The sequence below is a fragment of the Leishmania braziliensis genome, chromosome 17 (genome assembly GCF_000002845.2).
Source record: "Leishmania braziliensis MHOM/BR/75/M2904 complete genome, chromosome 17".
NCBI classification, from domain to species: domain Eukaryota; phylum Euglenozoa; class Kinetoplastea; order Trypanosomatida; family Trypanosomatidae; genus Leishmania; species Leishmania braziliensis.
In genome coordinates, this window is record NC_009309.2 from 278,404 (window position 1) to 292,128 (window position 13,725).

The window sequence follows — 13,725 nt, forward strand, 5'->3', positions numbered from 1 at the left end:
CTGACTGTGACGGTGCCGTCATTCCCTGTTTGCGCGTGGTGGTTTGTTATTCGAGGAAACCACACAAAGGAAGTAGAAAAAGAGAATGATGTGTGTCTTTTTCTTCGTGTATGTGTGGGCTACATAAATCCAAAAAAAAAGCAGCACAATAGCTTCCGAGCTCATCCTCACAGATGGTGTGTGGGACATGCATAAGCAGATGCAGGTATGTCGGTATCGGTCGGTGTCTGGGTGTCTGTGTGTGTGTGTGTGTGTGTGTGTGCGTCCAGGCATCTATAAGTCCTCTCTTTTTTTTTTCGCTCTGCGTTGACCACCTCGTCGCATAAAATATAGGCGAAAGGCGCACACCCCCATACGCAGCAACCCGTGCCGCGATGTGGGTGCAGAAGCGAGACGAAAAAAAAAAGACAAGAATAAATAAATCAATCTGGAAAGGGAGGACAGCCTCCAAACGGGAAGGAGAAAGAAGGGGGTGGGTTGGGGGTGAAAGCACCAATGTAAACACGGAAAGGCAAAAGCAAAGGAGATGCGGGAAGGGGTGAGGGAATCAACGTACACGAGCACAACGAGCACACACACACACAGAGACACACACAGGAAGAGCCGAAATGTACAAAAAGGGAGGTGGTGGTGGTGGGTTTTGAGAAACGCCAAGCTCGCATACCTCTGACCCACACCCACTCACCGCGGAGGACGACAGTAAGGGGATAACGAGAAGGAAAAAAAAAACAAGAGGGAAGCAAAGCGGTGCGTGGCATCCTATTCGGCTGCCACTGAACAACATGAGAGAGGCGACATACAGTTGCAAAGGATAAAATGACAACAAAAGTGGGTCATCGCCACCCCCAATGACCTCCTACGCAAATAGCCTCCATCGTATGCAGGAAGGGAGAGAGAGTGGTCAACCCTCTCCATCTGTCTCCAACGCCATGCGGTCGTATTCTAGACGGGCAAAACGGTCCCATGTCGACTGCTCTGGGCCACCTAACAAGCGCTCTTCGTGCGATACGAACGGATCGCGCTGTTCAAACTGCAAGAACTTCACCACGTTGGTCAGCAGGTTCAGAGCCACCGCAGCTGCCTCTGGCTCTCGCATGAGGTCTGAGAGAAAGAGGCCGCGATATTCAGAGCACCGCATCATGTCGAACACCTGGCACACAACGTCCTCGAAAGTGACAACCCCTTCCTGGACGTACTGGAGAATCTTGTCACGCGTGGCGTTGTAAAACTCGCGTAGCTCATACACAGAAAGTACCCCATCTCCGTCCAGGTCAAGAACGCGAAACCAGTAGCGGATAGCTTGCGGTGTGGATTTATCCTCCTCCGAGAGGCAGAACCAAACAAAGTCTTCATAGCCGATGCGATGCAGCACATTGCACCGGCGCCGCCGCCCAACCCCGGCAAAGATGCGCTGTACGATGCACGGGTTCATAACATCCTCCGGGGCGTACCGCATGAGGTCCTCTGGCGCCAGTAGCATGTCGCGGTCCTCATCTAGCTCCCAGAAGCGGCAGTACAACACGTAAAAGTGCTCGTAGGAGAAGAAGAGGAGCACCATGTTGATGTCTTCGACAGAATCGACCTGGCGAAAGGCGTCGATCAGCCGCGACGTAGCCAGCTCCGAATAACGAATACAACCTCGGTCAAAGCGGTCGAGCTCGTAGAAGATGCGGTAGATGACGGTGTCGAGGTACTTGGTCTGGAAGTCAGGTGTCTGCCGTAAAAAGGCAAGACCTGGGTGATAGGTGAGAAGAACACTGATGTAGGCGACGAAGTCCTGGGGTAGCAAGTAGGGTCGGAGGGGCGACGCGCTAAGGGAAGCTCTTGAGGTCGAGACAGACTGGTCGTTTGCCTCTGTTCCTCCGTTCATAGCCGCCAGAGAGGCCGTTGCCGCTGGCGAGGTGGGCAAGCAGGAAGAGAGAATCAGCAAGTCGAAAATGCGCCGCACAGTGTCTTTGTTCTTGAGGTGGGCCTCGTAGAAATCCTTCATGTGCTGTGCCGTAATGAGGAAAACGGAGGGCAGTCCAGTCGCACCACCGCTGCCCTTCGTGGTGTGACTCAGTAGCGACGACGAGGACCCCAGGCAGCCGTTGGCGTGGCGTGTCTGAGACGAGCTATGATTCCCTGGCGCACCAACGTTGCCATCGTGCACCTCCCACTGTATAAGCCGCATTATGAGAAAGGCAAAATACCGCGGTACACCAAAGCACTGGGAGCACAGGCGTTGCACGCACTGGGTAAACTGCTGCTTGTACAGTAGTTCCTGCTTGGCGAAGGGTAAACTGTTGGTACCGTGGCCACCGCTGCGCAGACGTCCACCCAGCAGCCGAACTCGCTGAGAATGTCGAGGAAAGGGTGGAAGACGGCTAAACTCGCGCTGAATGTAATGCGCCACCTGCCGGTCATCGAGCGCGTGCAGCTGTGACATAGGTGCCACCCTCTGCGGCCGTCGCGATTCAGAGAGGTGCAAGCTACCATCGTTGGTTCCGACGAGCGACCCCGCCTTCGCGCCCAAGCATCCGCTCTCCCCGCCGTCGTACATGGGGGACGAGATGGAGACACCGTCTGCAACCTTCAAATGAGGGTTCTCGTGCTTGGTGGAGAGCGGTCCACTGATCATCTTCTCTCCCGTAGTCGGGCGACCGAGGGGAAAGTAGAAGCGGGGTATCTCCTCGTATGTGGCCTCCCGCCGCGATGGCGCTGCTCTCAAACTGTTGCTGCTGGGGCTTCTGTGGTGCGTAGAGGCAATGGTTCGGGAGGAGTTGGGAAGGGTCACCTCTGATGCCGAACGATGCAAGGATAGAGATTCAGTGTATCGGCGAGGTGAGACTCTTGCGTCGTTCGCAGGATCGGTCCACTCACACGACGCCGCCGTACCAGGCGAGGCGTCACCACTTCTCGGCGTCAGGGATATTACACGCCTCTCTGGCGTCAGTGACGGCACAGGTGACGCAGTGGATGTGTCAGGGTCCCTTTTTACGTCTCGTGATGGCAGCAAAAGCGATCCGTCCGCAGGTGGCACCCGCCCCTCCTGTGCAGAAGTGGCACCCTTGCTCTTTTTCCGTCGGCGTCGACGGGCACTGGCTGAGCGCACTCCAGCAGTAGCTGTCGTAGGGGCCGCCTCACCTGGTGGCGACGTAGACCTTCGCTCCGCGAGTGCAGGAGAAAAGAGCCCAGTCACAGTGGAGGGCGGAGGCAGAAGGGAGCCAGGAGTGGCCTGATCTCCCGATGGAGCTAGGGCTTCGTCAGCCACAGGGCTTGATCCTTTCTTGGTGCACTGCAGCTTTCTCTTGCCCTCCTCGCCGTGAGTGGTGGATGTGGAGAGCTCACTGCCCGACTCGAGTGCTACGCTCTTAGTAATCAGCTTGTTCTTGGGGGACAGCTTCGTCAGCGGCGCCTCTATCGAAGGTGGGCTGGCGCATGTTGCGACAGGCTGACTAAAGCCCTCAGCTTCCTGTGGCTGAACGGAGGATGCACTAGCGCGTGACACGGCAACGCAGGCATTGCCACCACCCCACGCCTCTTTCGCCTTTGCAATTCCAGCGTCCACGAGCACGTCTCGAATGACTGCATCGAGGCTGGCTCGAGTGTTTGGCATGCTCATCCAGTGCCGCATCAGTTCTAACATTTTCCACCGCGCGAGTTCGTGTCCTGGTGGGCCAAATTCTTGACTCTCAAAACGCTGCTGCTGCACCGTTGTAAACCCCGCAAACCGGTCCGACGATGTTACTAACGAGGACGACGCGGAGGTTCGGGGTAGTGGCTCGACAGCCACAGAGGTCGTGACTCCGGCATGGCGAGAGTAGTGTCGGTGCCCCCTTGCCTCCTCAGCATTGCCTTTTCCATCGCTGCGGGTGACCAGCTCTGGTGAACGGGACTCCCCAATTTCCGCAGCGGAAGATGACACCGGCGGCGAGGAGTAAAGATGCAAACGCGGCGACAGCTGCTGGTGATGGTGGCGTGATGAGCTGCTTTGATTCGTGATGAATGAAGCGGGAGGGCTGCTACCTGCCCGCCAAAGCAGAGGATAGCGATACCCGATCCGTCCATCAAACTCTGTGACGGGGCAGTTCTTTTCTCCCAGCAAAGTTGCCGCAGCTTCATCGTCGTCCACTTGAAAAACACGGTCACCGTTGTACCCGTGCAACGTCGTGTAGCAGTCACCTGCCGCGCTTGGCCCCGTCACTGCACCAGACGCCACTGTGTTTTGATCAAAATGCCCGTGGGTACCGGGGAAAGTCCCAGGAGTCGTGGTGCTCGCCACCGCACCACCCCCAGCCTTGTTGGCGCTTTGTCGCGCACTGCGAGACGAGCGAGTAAGATCGCCGTAGTAGCCGCTCCGGCTGTCCACTCTGCCCGTCCATGCATTCGCTGTAGCGCCGCCTACGTGTTTGTTGTTACGAGAGCCGGGTAGCACCGCCTCTGCAATCCCAGACGACGCTACCTGTGAGGCACCCCAATCACCAGCGGCAGCAGACGGTGCAGACGAGCTCCGATGAGACACACGGCGACCAGCTGCCATTACGTTGGCAGTGTTCCTACGGAAGCCGTAATGCGGCGATGGAGTGGAGGGAGGCGCAAAGACGGCCGACGGAGAGCCAGGTGCGGATACTCGGTGTATCGCTGACGCGGACTCTCTGCGGCGACCGTTGGTGGTAATACTGCTGCTCGCTGTCGTCGGAGACACCAAGCCTCCATGACTGCTACCTCCGTTTCTCTGTGCTCTTCCCGTCTCTCCAGACAGCGACAGATGCGCGCGCGGCAACGCCTGCCTCGACGGCTTCTCATTCACCCCGTCGCATGAGCACTCTAGCTGGCTACTCATCCGGCCATCCTCACCCATTTACACTACGTGGCATAAACGAAAAAGGGAGAAGACCAGGCAACGTTGCGGCAGCGGTGCGCTGTCTTGAAAAGACAGGAGAAAGCCGATGTTCTCGTGTGTATTTTTTCCTTTGCAGGCTGGGTTCTTTACCACTTTGCCGCGGAGAAGAGAAAAAGAGGCGAGGCGAAAAGAGCAAAGGGTGAGCTTATGAAACAGTTCTGCGTCGCAGCAATAGGCAGATCGGTGTACTCTAAGCACAGAAGGAAGAAAACGGGAGAATTGAGAAACAGTGGTGATAGACTGACCCGCGCGTTGAGTGTGCTCGCACAAGGGTACAACCGTGACGACGGTGGAAGTGTGTGTGCGGTACAAAAAATCGCAGTCCGATACGGTTGTGCTTATACATCCGATTAGAGAGAAATGACGAAGAAAACAAGAGTAGCTAAAGGGGAGAGGAGGAGGGGGAAAAAGAGGGGCAAGCGGGACTCTTTCTGCCCGTTAACGTTGTGCGTGTGTGAAAAAGGGTAGGAAGAGATACACCCTGCGCGTGCACACAGAAAAGTGCAGATCCTTGCGCGGCACGTGAAGTCAGATGCCAAAGCTAGACAAACGAGACCGCTGGTTAGTGATACAGGAAAATGTGGAGAAAAGTGGGGAAAAGAAGGGGGGAGAATAGCCGGGGCAGGCAGGACAGGGAAAGAACTCGGTCAGTAGTTGTACCAGTCTCCCTCAAGCCTATGGTATGACGAAAAGAAAACAGGAGAAGGTCGGGGTGTTGCCCGAGTGCATTCTGCGCCATTGTTGGGAGAGTGTCAAAAGACCAAAGAGCAACATGCAGGAGGTAGCAAGTGAAAGGGCAAGTAAAACGAAAAAAAGAGAGGTCATTTAGAGAGACCAATGGGCATGGGGCATCTGTTTTATCGTGGTTGGATGTGGCTTGGTAGTCACGTGCGCAAAAAGGGAACCGACCAAGTTTAAAGCACTCCTCACGCCTGGCACAGTCATCTTTGCCCCCTTCGAGGTGGACCGTTGGCGTGAGTTGAGGTACTCGATCTCCCCAGCGCTCAACGAGTTCGCAGTTTCTGCAGCGGAAAAGAAAATTGCCTTTCATTTTCATTGATGTTTTGCTTGTTCTGCCCAGTTGTTGATACCGTTTTGTTGGGTGTCGAACTCCGTCTATCTCTCTGCAGCATTGGTATGCTAGCAGAGAGATCAACACATAGGTACAGAAAGAGGTGCGCAGTGGCAGTAAAACTAAACGAGGAGCAAACGCAATAGGTGAAAACAAAAAGTGAAATGAGCTAGCGGCTTGTGCGTGTACATAGGTGTCCATGTGTTTGTGTGCGTGAAAAGTGCAGACAAGAGTTTGATATCGCGCGGGCGTGTTAGAGAGTCTGTACGCCTCTTTCCCTTTTGGCGAAGTGCATTAAAGAAAGCAGTACAGAGTGAGATAAGCGCGGTGCTCTTGGTGCTGCCGGGAACCATGAACCAGGCTCGAGCGGTGAAAAACAGGGAAGCACTGACGAGCAATCACCTAGAGGAGGTCCGCCTCCCCTCTCCATATGCCTCTGAAAGAGCGATACCTTTGAACATAACTCCACAGAAGATTGAGATGAGGAGGAAGTAGACAGCTACCAGCGCCGGCCGTGCCGCTGACAACACCCCGTTCCACTCGGCAATCATCATTTGGCACACACCGTCGAGATGATCCGACTCACCTACACGGGCTGCGACGCAAAGCTTCGACACCGACACCCTGGCAATAAAAAAAGTCTGCCAAGCACTTCTCAAACACACTACGACAACTAAGGCAGCCAGAGCTGTGGTTCCATGAGCCATGACGCTGCGCTGCAGAGCTGTCTGGGGCTTTAGAGATGGATTGAGTGACGATACTTCTGGTCTGATTGCTTGCTCACCAGCCGCAGGCGCCGCGGCAACGGCAGGAGCAGCACTTGATTGACCAGCCATTTTGGCAACAACCATCGCAGCCATCTTTTTGTACCCCTCGGGCAGCTCCGTGTCCATCGTGGTCGACAAGATGCGGCCCTTCACCCACACATTCTTCAGGAACTGCACGTACCCGAATACACGCATCGTCACCTCGGCCGACGCACCGCTGCCGACCTGTGTGAACATCACAAGTGCCTCCACCCGGAACGCGTCGCCAAACATCACACCGGGCACCTGGCTTGAGAACTGCACCGCGAGTGTCGGGGTACCGCTCACCTTGAATAGGGCGTAGCGCTGGTACTCGACGTACGCGTACGGCTTCCCCATCATCGCCCTCACCAGCGTCGTGCATGTAAACTGGCGCTGGCCGCGGAACGTGCCGCCGTCCTTCGTCGGCTGCCACGACTCCCACTTCTGGCACGTGTCCTTCCGCTCTGTGTGATAGTCCTCCAGCAGCGCGGTGTCATCATCGAAGCACACGCCGAACACGTCGAGCACTCCCTTCCCCGTGCACAGCTTCACAGGTGTTATCACTTCTTTCTCGAAGCACGAGAAGTCGCTAAGTGCGCTGCCATACTCTGTCTCCACCTGCGAGAACGCATCCATCGACGCCACGGCGGGTATCTTGCCTTCGTCATTTTCGCTCGTCGTTGTCTTGAATTCCATTCTTAATTCTAGAAGTCGGTTTACGCAAGAATTGATGTGGGCTGTATCGCTGGGCCCATCACCGAGACGGGTATCGGAGGGTCAACTATTTGCAAACAAGTTTGTAGTCGGCACTAGGATTTGCAAACACCCCCTCGTGAAACACAACTAGGATATCAAAAGCAGCAAACGGAGAATAATGGAGTGCGTAGAGACCATAATCAACATCAAATGAGTATGAAAATGTTGTGGCAAGAGAACGTTGATAGAAGGATAACCTTCCTGCGAGGCTGATCCACAGGGCCTTCTTTTCGCACTCGCTACGCCCGTGTGTAGTAAAGCACCTCTTGCATGCGGCACCTCTAGTCACTAACCATTACTTGCGCTTGAAAACTGTACCACATACCATGAGTTCAATAATGCATATAAGCAAGGATAGAAGCAGCAAACTCGGGCCAGTGAAGCATGGGGGTAAAAAAATAAGCCCTACAAGAATGAATTGTGCAGCTCAGGGTTCGTAACAGCAGCTGGCACAATAGAGACTCCTTTGCGCACAGGGCCTGCAGGTTAAACAGTGACGTTTTGCTTCCAAAACGCTGCCGCCATTTTCGCACTGAGACACGTGGTAATCAGCTGGGGGTCCCACTGATCTTGGCAACAGAAAGTCCCCCAGTTTCTTCTCGGCGTACGCGTCAAAGGGACACAAACGCAGTTATGCCAATCTGAAAGCTCACAAAGCACACCACCGCAGTGACCACAGCAGTCAGCGGTGACGTGAGAGACTGCAGCACGCCTCGCTCTCTGAAACCCCTTATGGGGGAGAAACTCATGATAAGGCAGCAAAAAAGCGAAACAAAAAAGCACAACGCAGAAAGCGCGAGAACGGTAACATTGGCGGTGAACCCTTCCAATGCCCACACTTTGAAGAGCAGAGGAACATATGGCATACACTCAGACATCGACGAAGCTCCCTGGGTCCCACCCTCTTTCCTTGCCTCCCCGTCAGCCTCTGCACTGCCTTCCGTCCCGCCTCCGCTCTGATGACTTTTAACCCGCCCGCAAATCATTTTAGCAAGAGTCTTGTACCCCTCGGGCAGCTCCGTGTCCATCGTGGTCGACAAGATGCGGCCCTTCACCCACACATTCTTCAGGAACTGCACGTACCCGAATACACGCATCGTCACCTCGGCCGACGCACCGCTGCCGACCTGTGTGAACATCACAAGTGCCTCCACCCGGAACGCGTCGCCAAACATCACACCGGGCACCTGGCTTGAGAACTGCACCGCGAGTGTCGGGGTACCGCTCACCTTGAATAGGGCGTAGCGCTGGTACTCGACGTACGCGTACGGCTTCCCCATCATCGCCCTCACCAGCGTCGTGCATGTAAACTGGCGCTGGCCGCGGAACGTGCCGCCGTCCTTCGTCGGCTGCCACGACTCCCACTTCTGGCACGTGTCCTTCCGCTCTGTGTGATAGTCCTCCAGCAGCGCGGTGTCATCATCGAAGCACACGCCGAACACGTCGAGCACTCCCTTCCCCGTGCACAGCTTCACAGGTGTTATCACTTCTTTCTCGAAGCACGAGAAGTCGCTAAGTGCGCTGCCATACTCTGTCTCCACCTGCGAGAACGCATCCATCGACGCCACGGCGGGTATCTTGCCTTCGTCATTTTCGCTCGTCGTTGTCTTGAAGACGAGTGGGCCTGAGACCCCAGTGTCCTTTTTTGTACCATTCTGCTGAGCCTTTGAGGCCTGAAATGTGGACTCGATCACATTCAAGGCAGCATCGCGGCTCGTAAAGTTTGAAAAGCTCAGCGAGGAGCCAGATTTGAGCTGCACGTAAAAGCCGTCGAGCAGGACAAGTTTCTGCTCCTTTTCAATTTTCTCCACATCGGAGAACTTGATCTCTATTCGTGATTCCATCATCGGCGAAACAAAGAGAATGAAGTTCTGGGTAACCCACATTTTTCCCAGCCGGCTGGCCCCAAATTGGTAGCAGCACGTGAACGAGTCCTTGATTGTTTCTGTCTGAGGAATCGACGGGAAAAAGCGCCGAAATTCCGGGTTTGTCCCAGACTGAACGTCATTGCTACTTTCCTGAGGTCCACTTTTTCGATTTTGTAACGAACTTCTCTCCAGCAACAATCCACTGGTACTCTGCTTTTCTACCACAGCCGGTGCGCCCACAGACGAAGCACGTAGGGAAACGGCAGCTCGGTCGCACTCGGTACAGTCCTCGGCGTCTTGCCTACCGTTTGTGCTCAGCCAATTGCTGGCTGACAGGGGGTGTGTGTCTTGGGACTGACTGTCTCGTGCCTCAGCACCACTGCCGTAAGCAGCTGAGTTACCTCCAGTTGTAAGACGACCACTTAGAGAACTAGTCGCGGACGAAGCGTCAGATTTATCGTCAGGGCAAAGGGACCTAGCCCTGTCCGCAGTGTACTTCTCGCGAACAGACCACAGAGTTTTCAATAAGCTGTACATTTGAGTCACCCCCGTCGAAATGAAAGCTGTAAAATCATGCTCCACTTGTGTCTTCGTGACTACAACAATGGTGTCGCAGACAAAGCTTGCTTTCCTCTCCAATGTAAGCACGTTCTCCAAGAGAATAAAGAGAGGCTCTTCAATAAACGACGATGTGAAGCAAATTCGTAGAGGTGTCACATACATCCTCCCCATTCGCACAAGTTTCCGTCGTATCAGACCACAATTGCATGACTGAACCAGTTTTTCGTTTCGACGTAGCTGTGGAAATAGCTGGTGGAAAAGTTGATCCTCGGCGCTGCTTGTCGTGACTACCTGCACCTTCGCATCGGGAGTCGAAGAGTTTGACATTCTTTTTGTCGTTTGTAGAGACGCTTTGAAAAGAATACCTGTGGTCTACAAAAAAAAAGCTTCTTGAATATATTTGCTGTTTGTTACGTGGAAGGAAGTCCGAAAAAGAGGAAGTAGTGAAAATCAAAGAGATATAACGTAGGGTATCTCCATGGCAATCAGAGAGTCTCATCCGCGCGCATCGATCCCAGTAAGCGTCCAGACGCCAAACCTCAAACACAGCTTTGCGCTGAAAAGCGGGTACTCCTACCACTAATCAATTCATCGAACATACAAAGCGATTTGTACATCAAGCACATGGCAAGAATATCGGCACAGAAGATTTTTTCTTAGCTTGTCGACTCTGTCATTCCGCATAGGTCGAACTCCGCTCCACTCAGCCTCTCAATGTCCATCGAGTGGTGCGAAGTTGTGTTGAGTGCGCGTTGTTGTAAGGTGCCGGCCCCTGCCCGTCTCCCGCCCGCGGGCCGCCCCGCGGACACCCCCATCACGCCGGCCGCCGTCCGCGTCGCCAGGCGGTGAGGGCCGGGCGAGACGCGTTCGGCTCGCGATGGTGCTCTGCCCACCATGTGGGTGGTGCAAACGTGCGCGTTGTCACAGGGCACCACAACGCCACGCCGCCGACATCAGCAGCGATGTATCGCCCTGGCCTCGCTGCGTCGTGGGCACTGGGCGCTGTGGAAACCGGCGGTTGTTCGGCGCTGGTAGAGCTAGAAAGGCAAGAGAAAAAAAAAAAACAGAGCCGCTAAACAACCTTATTAACTAGTGATTTAATGTTCCTTCACTTCCACTAACGCAGTATCGTACACATTTGATCCTGCCGGCTTCGAGTCCCTCAGCCTTTCAACGTAGCTTCGAAGATAGCGCTTACCTTCTTCATTTTTCCCCATCACAGCATACCCATGATGCATCGGTGTTGCCCATAGATTTCCAGATATGAGTTCCACAAGCTGCGTTGACATATTTGGCTTATCAAGCCAAATGTCGTAATGTGCTCCCTCTGACTCGTTTAAGTGCAAAGCTGTTACCTTCACCTTGGTGATCTGTTCGATGAGGTGCGCTACGCAGAGAGGTGGAACGTCTACGCTGACGTTTCGCATTGTCGCATCCGGTTGGCGTGACGAAAGTCGACCGTACAACGTCTTCACAGTGCACCTTGCACAGGAGTAGTTGAACAGCTCGAGCTCGACAGTCTTGAGACCTTTAGGGTGAATGAAGAATGAGTGTGCAAATAAATTGGTGCTCGATTTCCTCAGCACCATAGGAGAAGGAGCTATCACTTCCTTTCCATCCACAATCGTAGCTGACCAGGAGCCTGGATGGATGATAACTTCGCTCTCAGGAATCACGATAGGAGTTACCGTAACCTCGGGATGAGGGCTCCATGGTTTCGCAAAAGCTGACAGGGAATCCTTCCCCGTCGTTATCTCTTTTTTTACCGCTGGCGCTGGTGCATGGGCAGGAGCAGCATACGGTACGTGAGCAACATTAGCGGGGACTGCTGGCGATATGTGTGAAATAGGAACAAATGGTTGTGGACTCCATTGGCCAATTTTAATCGAGACCCCGTTGGTCTCGCCAACCAAAGTTGCCTGTAGTGTCGGATCACTAAGGGATACAGGGGAAAACGGCTTTGCGTCAACGTTGAAGGCTGCCTTTTGTGGCTTTCGGGGTGTGCTGGGTGAGGTAGTGTCCGTTTGGGGGCTTTCACCAGTCAACACAACGCCGCTCATACTCTCTTCCATAGCAGACAACTCACCGGGAATGCTTACGGGAGCCGCACTGGGTGTTTCTGTAGAGTCCTCAGCAGGAATATTGGCAAGCTTCGGAGTCACTAGGAATGAGTTCTCCTCTTTCATCTCACTTGCGGTGGCGGTACCCACCTCCTCAGAAAGTAGGCTATCTCTTTGAGGCCATTTCTTACCAGCACTTTCTATGAGAGGAGTCTTCACAGGGAGAGTTTCTGTGTTGGCATTGTCTTCCTGCATTTCCATCGAGGCGTTGTCTTCAGTAGCAGCAGTTTCAGCATTGGCACTTGTCAGAATTGCCTCAACTTTTTCGGCAGCTGCTGCACAGTCCGACATCTTTTCTTTTTTCGTGTACACTTCCTTCCGGCAGTTCGCAATTATGTTAGCTATCGAAATTGTGCACTTATATGTGTGCATTGGCAATTAAGTAACAATTGAGGGGAAGAAAATAAGTGAACAGTTTTTAAAAGCATCTACAACACCGCAATAACTTCACCACAATCAGTCTGGAATGTACAACCTACAAGTGCAGAGTATTGTTCATCTGTCACAGAGTTCTCAAACAGCTAAGCAGCTCTCATGTGACACAAGAACCAAAGCCATTTGAAGCGCTCTACATATGGTAAAGGGCTAAGAACCCCATTCTACAATAGGGAAATTTTTTTGCCTGGCAAAATCAGTTCCTGAAGCACAATCAGTAATATTTCTCGCGGAGATCACCTACTGCAAAATAAACGCTTCACGAAAAAAAAAAACGATACACCCACTGACTACAACGCAGCGCCGCCTCTGACTATTCTTCAGTTCCTTGTTTAATGGAAACCTGTAATCTTCCTGATAAAGACGCTAGCTGTCCTTATTTCTTCTTCACACGCGAAAGGCCCTTAGAGCAGAGTAAAAATAACAGGTTTCGACAGAAACGGGCGCTCACGACGCAACGAGGCCAGGGCGGCGCATCGCTGCTGATGCCGGCGGCGTGGCACCGGGGCGCCCTGCAACAACACGCGCGTTTGCCCCGCCAAAACGGCGGGCGCGGTCGGCGTGATGGGGGTGTCCGCGGGGCGGTCCCGCGGACGGGAGGCGCGCAGGGGCCCGCCCCTCGCAACGACGCGCACCCGGCGCCGCCCCGCGCCACGCGATGGACCCCGGGAGGCCCCGCGGACCGAACCCACCCGAAACAAGGCCGCGCCGAACAAAAAGCAAAAGAAACCCGATTTGGCCTCAAAAACCACTACCGCGAAGAACCACTTTTTCCACCAATTCATGCCACGAGCCAAACGCACCCCCGCCCTTCGCCGAAGAAAGGCCATCAGCACCCCAGAAAGGCATTCCACAAATAAAATGGTGAGGCACACTTTCGAACTCGCTCACGCATCCTGGCGCGGCAGAGCGCACCGCCAATTGCAGTCAAACAAAGCAGCGTGCGGCCGCCCTACAAAAAACCCGGCCGCCCCAGGGAAACCCGCAAAACCGAGCCAAACCGCAACACAGCAAACGAACGCCAAACACCCACTGAGGCCCGAAGACATCGAAGCCCAACACAGGCTCATTAACAGCACCGCGCCACCCGCAAGAGGCACCCACTTTTCAGGTGGCCACGACCACCGATGCCAATAAGGAAACAGGAGCCGGAGGCAAACACCGCCCGCCACCAGCCAGAAATGGCCCCCCCCCCAGGCCACGACCCGGCGAGGCCAGGGCGACGCATCGCCGCTGATGC

General features: G+C 54.3%; 4 protein-coding genes across 4 annotated transcripts; all 4 read right to left on the reverse strand.

Moving 5' to 3' along the window:
• Positions 1–901: 901 nt before the first annotated feature.
• LBRM_17_0650 (conserved hypothetical protein) lies at positions 902–4,522 on the reverse strand (the record flags this gene model as incomplete). Its single annotated transcript, XM_001563782.1, has 1 exon — positions 902–4,522. The coding sequence occupies one exon, from the start codon at positions 4,520–4,522 to the stop codon at positions 902–904; it is 3,621 nt and encodes a 1,206-aa protein (XP_001563832.1).
• Positions 4,523–6,355: 1,833 nt separating this feature from the next.
• LBRM_17_0660 (conserved hypothetical protein) lies at positions 6,356–7,441 on the reverse strand (the record flags this gene model as incomplete). Its single annotated transcript, XM_001563783.1, has 1 exon — positions 6,356–7,441. One exon carries the CDS (start codon positions 7,439–7,441, stop codon positions 6,356–6,358), a length of 1,086 nt encoding a protein of 361 aa, XP_001563833.1.
• A 671-nt stretch (positions 7,442–8,112) lies between these two features.
• On the reverse strand, positions 8,113–10,257 carry LBRM_17_0670 (conserved hypothetical protein; the record flags this gene model as incomplete). The annotated part of the gene is made up of 1 exon (XM_001563784.1): positions 8,113–10,257. The coding sequence occupies one exon, from the start codon at positions 10,255–10,257 to the stop codon at positions 8,113–8,115; it is 2,145 nt and encodes a 714-aa protein (XP_001563834.1).
• A 770-nt stretch (positions 10,258–11,027) lies between these two features.
• On the reverse strand, positions 11,028–12,422 carry LBRM_17_0680 (conserved hypothetical protein; the record flags this gene model as incomplete). The annotated part of the gene is made up of 1 exon (XM_001563785.1): positions 11,028–12,422. The coding sequence occupies one exon, from the start codon at positions 12,420–12,422 to the stop codon at positions 11,028–11,030; it is 1,395 nt and encodes a 464-aa protein (XP_001563835.1).
• Between the last annotated feature and the right edge of the window lie 1,303 nt (positions 12,423–13,725).